The sequence below is a fragment of the Arachis duranensis genome, chromosome 1 (genome assembly GCF_000817695.3).
Source record: "Arachis duranensis cultivar V14167 chromosome 1, aradu.V14167.gnm2.J7QH, whole genome shotgun sequence".
NCBI lineage: Eukaryota > Viridiplantae > Streptophyta > Magnoliopsida > Fabales > Fabaceae > Arachis > Arachis duranensis.
Window position 1 is genome coordinate 70,168,255 of NC_029772.3, and position 1,927 is coordinate 70,170,181.

Consider the following 1,927-nt stretch of genomic DNA (forward strand, 5'->3'; position numbering starts at 1 on the left):
CTCACACTTCATTAATCCTAATCCTAATCTTAATTTTTATAAATAATCTAAATTTTCTGGTTGTTGAGGGGAAAAATGAATCCGTTGAGCGATCAAATTAGCTTAGAGCTAACAAATCATATTAGCTTTCTCATACCATATTCCCCTCTACAAACTTATTACTTTCTTCAGGGATTTCATATGTAAAACTTCCATACAACATAATTATGTATATGTTTTATTTTAGTCATTGATCAAAACATTGGAGTCAAATATAACATCGACAAGAAATTTGGAGAGAGAGAGAGAGAGAGAGAGAGAGAGAGAGAGAGAGAGAGAGAGAGCACTTTTACAGTAGAATCAATATAACATACATGATACAACTCATAATTATGAGATACAGTTGCATCCTAACCTAAGAAGAAAAAAGAAAAAGCTCATGAACAGCAGAAATGAGGAATTTCCTTCATCCCAACTATAACAGGCAGAGTGCCAGAATAAAATGGGCAATAAGGCAAAAGCTAAAAAGGAATTCTCACTCTTGAACCTTCCTAACATCACCCTCAAAATTGCTTTACCAAACTAAATGAGATTAGCCCTCTTCAAAAATCTGATTGTCCTACAGTAATACGGCCATATTGATTCAACAAAATCAAGATACTTCTCCATTATCCATTCTGCAAATGCTTCAAACTTTCTTCTTATCATCTGTTTATAATTAGCATTTTTAATCCTCAACATAGGCTGAAAAATGTAAGCATTGATATCTTCTTTGAGCTTGCCGCGGAAAGCATAGGTGAAGGCCAAAATGCAGTAAGAGGGCAAATTCTTGATTATTTTGATAGTCTGCTTGAAGGTGAAGACATACAGTGCGGCCACCCATCGCACTATCATGATGTAGAGAGCTACGATGAGTGGCCCCATAACCCATAAAGGAGTCAACTCCTTGGAAACCTCGGCACCATATTTTACATTGACAAAGAGGAAGAAAGGGGCACTGCATATAAATATGAAATTAGAAAACAGAAAAATACATAAACCTTGAAGTCATTGTGGGTAACATTATTCAAAAGAAAGAGAAGGTGCACGGTAAAGTAAGTTCCGAATGCATGTTAAGGTTGGAAATGTTGCTCTTATAAGAATGCACCATTTTTTTATAAAGAAAAAAGAAACTAATTTAAGGCCAGTTTGGATAAACAGCTTAATTAAACTCTTTTCTCAAAATACAAAGACTTATATTAAAAGTAACTCATAAATAAGTTATTTTGTGTTTGATTTTTTAGTCACAAAAGTACTTATTTTAAAAGTGATAAAAAATTTATTATAGGAGAAGTCACTTTTTTAACTTCTCCAAACACTTTAAATAACTTTTTAGAAAGTCACTAGTTTGAAAATTGTACCAAATATTAATGTTGTAACTTTTCACAAGTTAAAAGTTAAGAAAAGTCAATTATGGACATCTCCAAACTGGCCAAGTATTTCACCTAGAGTTTTTTTTTAAAACTTATTTTCAACATAAAGAAAAGAATTTAATTTTGATGCACTGACAATCTAAAACATTTTACAGTTGTCCAATCACATCCGTTCATTTGAATGACCATTCACGTAATCAATGAAAAAAGTAGTTACTTTTGTTGACATGGCATTATATAATTGGATACACGTGTAAAACCACTTTGTACTGACAGTGCATCAAAATTAAATTCTAAAAAATGTTTTGAACATGAAAAAAAGACATGATATCTCAATACATATTGATACTGAGGGTGCAAACTAGATTGAGCAAAGAAGAAAAAGAAAAGATAGCATCAAAGTTATAGTTGTCACTTGAAATTAAATATATCACTACCAGAATAGAAAAAAGCAAATTAACTTCCAAGACCGCAATAAGGAATAAGAAAAAATATGGTACAGTAAGGAAATGCATACAACTCCTTTAACAAATCGC

The 1,927-nt window shown here is 31.9% G+C and overlaps 1 protein-coding gene across 2 annotated transcripts in view; it reads right to left on the reverse strand.

Moving 5' to 3' along the window:
* Window positions 1-326: 326 nt before the first annotated feature.
* The window catches only part of LOC107494748 (uncharacterized), a 3,929-nt gene continuing 2,328 nt past the window's right edge, over window positions 327-1,927 (reverse strand). For both annotated transcript variants that reach the window (XM_016115787.3, XM_052254184.1), the window contains one exon: window positions 327-976. In XM_016115787.3, the coding sequence (XP_015971273.1) occupies window positions 562-976 (415 nt within the window). In that variant the 3' untranslated portion in view covers window positions 327-561. The remainder of the gene's footprint in view (window positions 977-1,927) is intronic.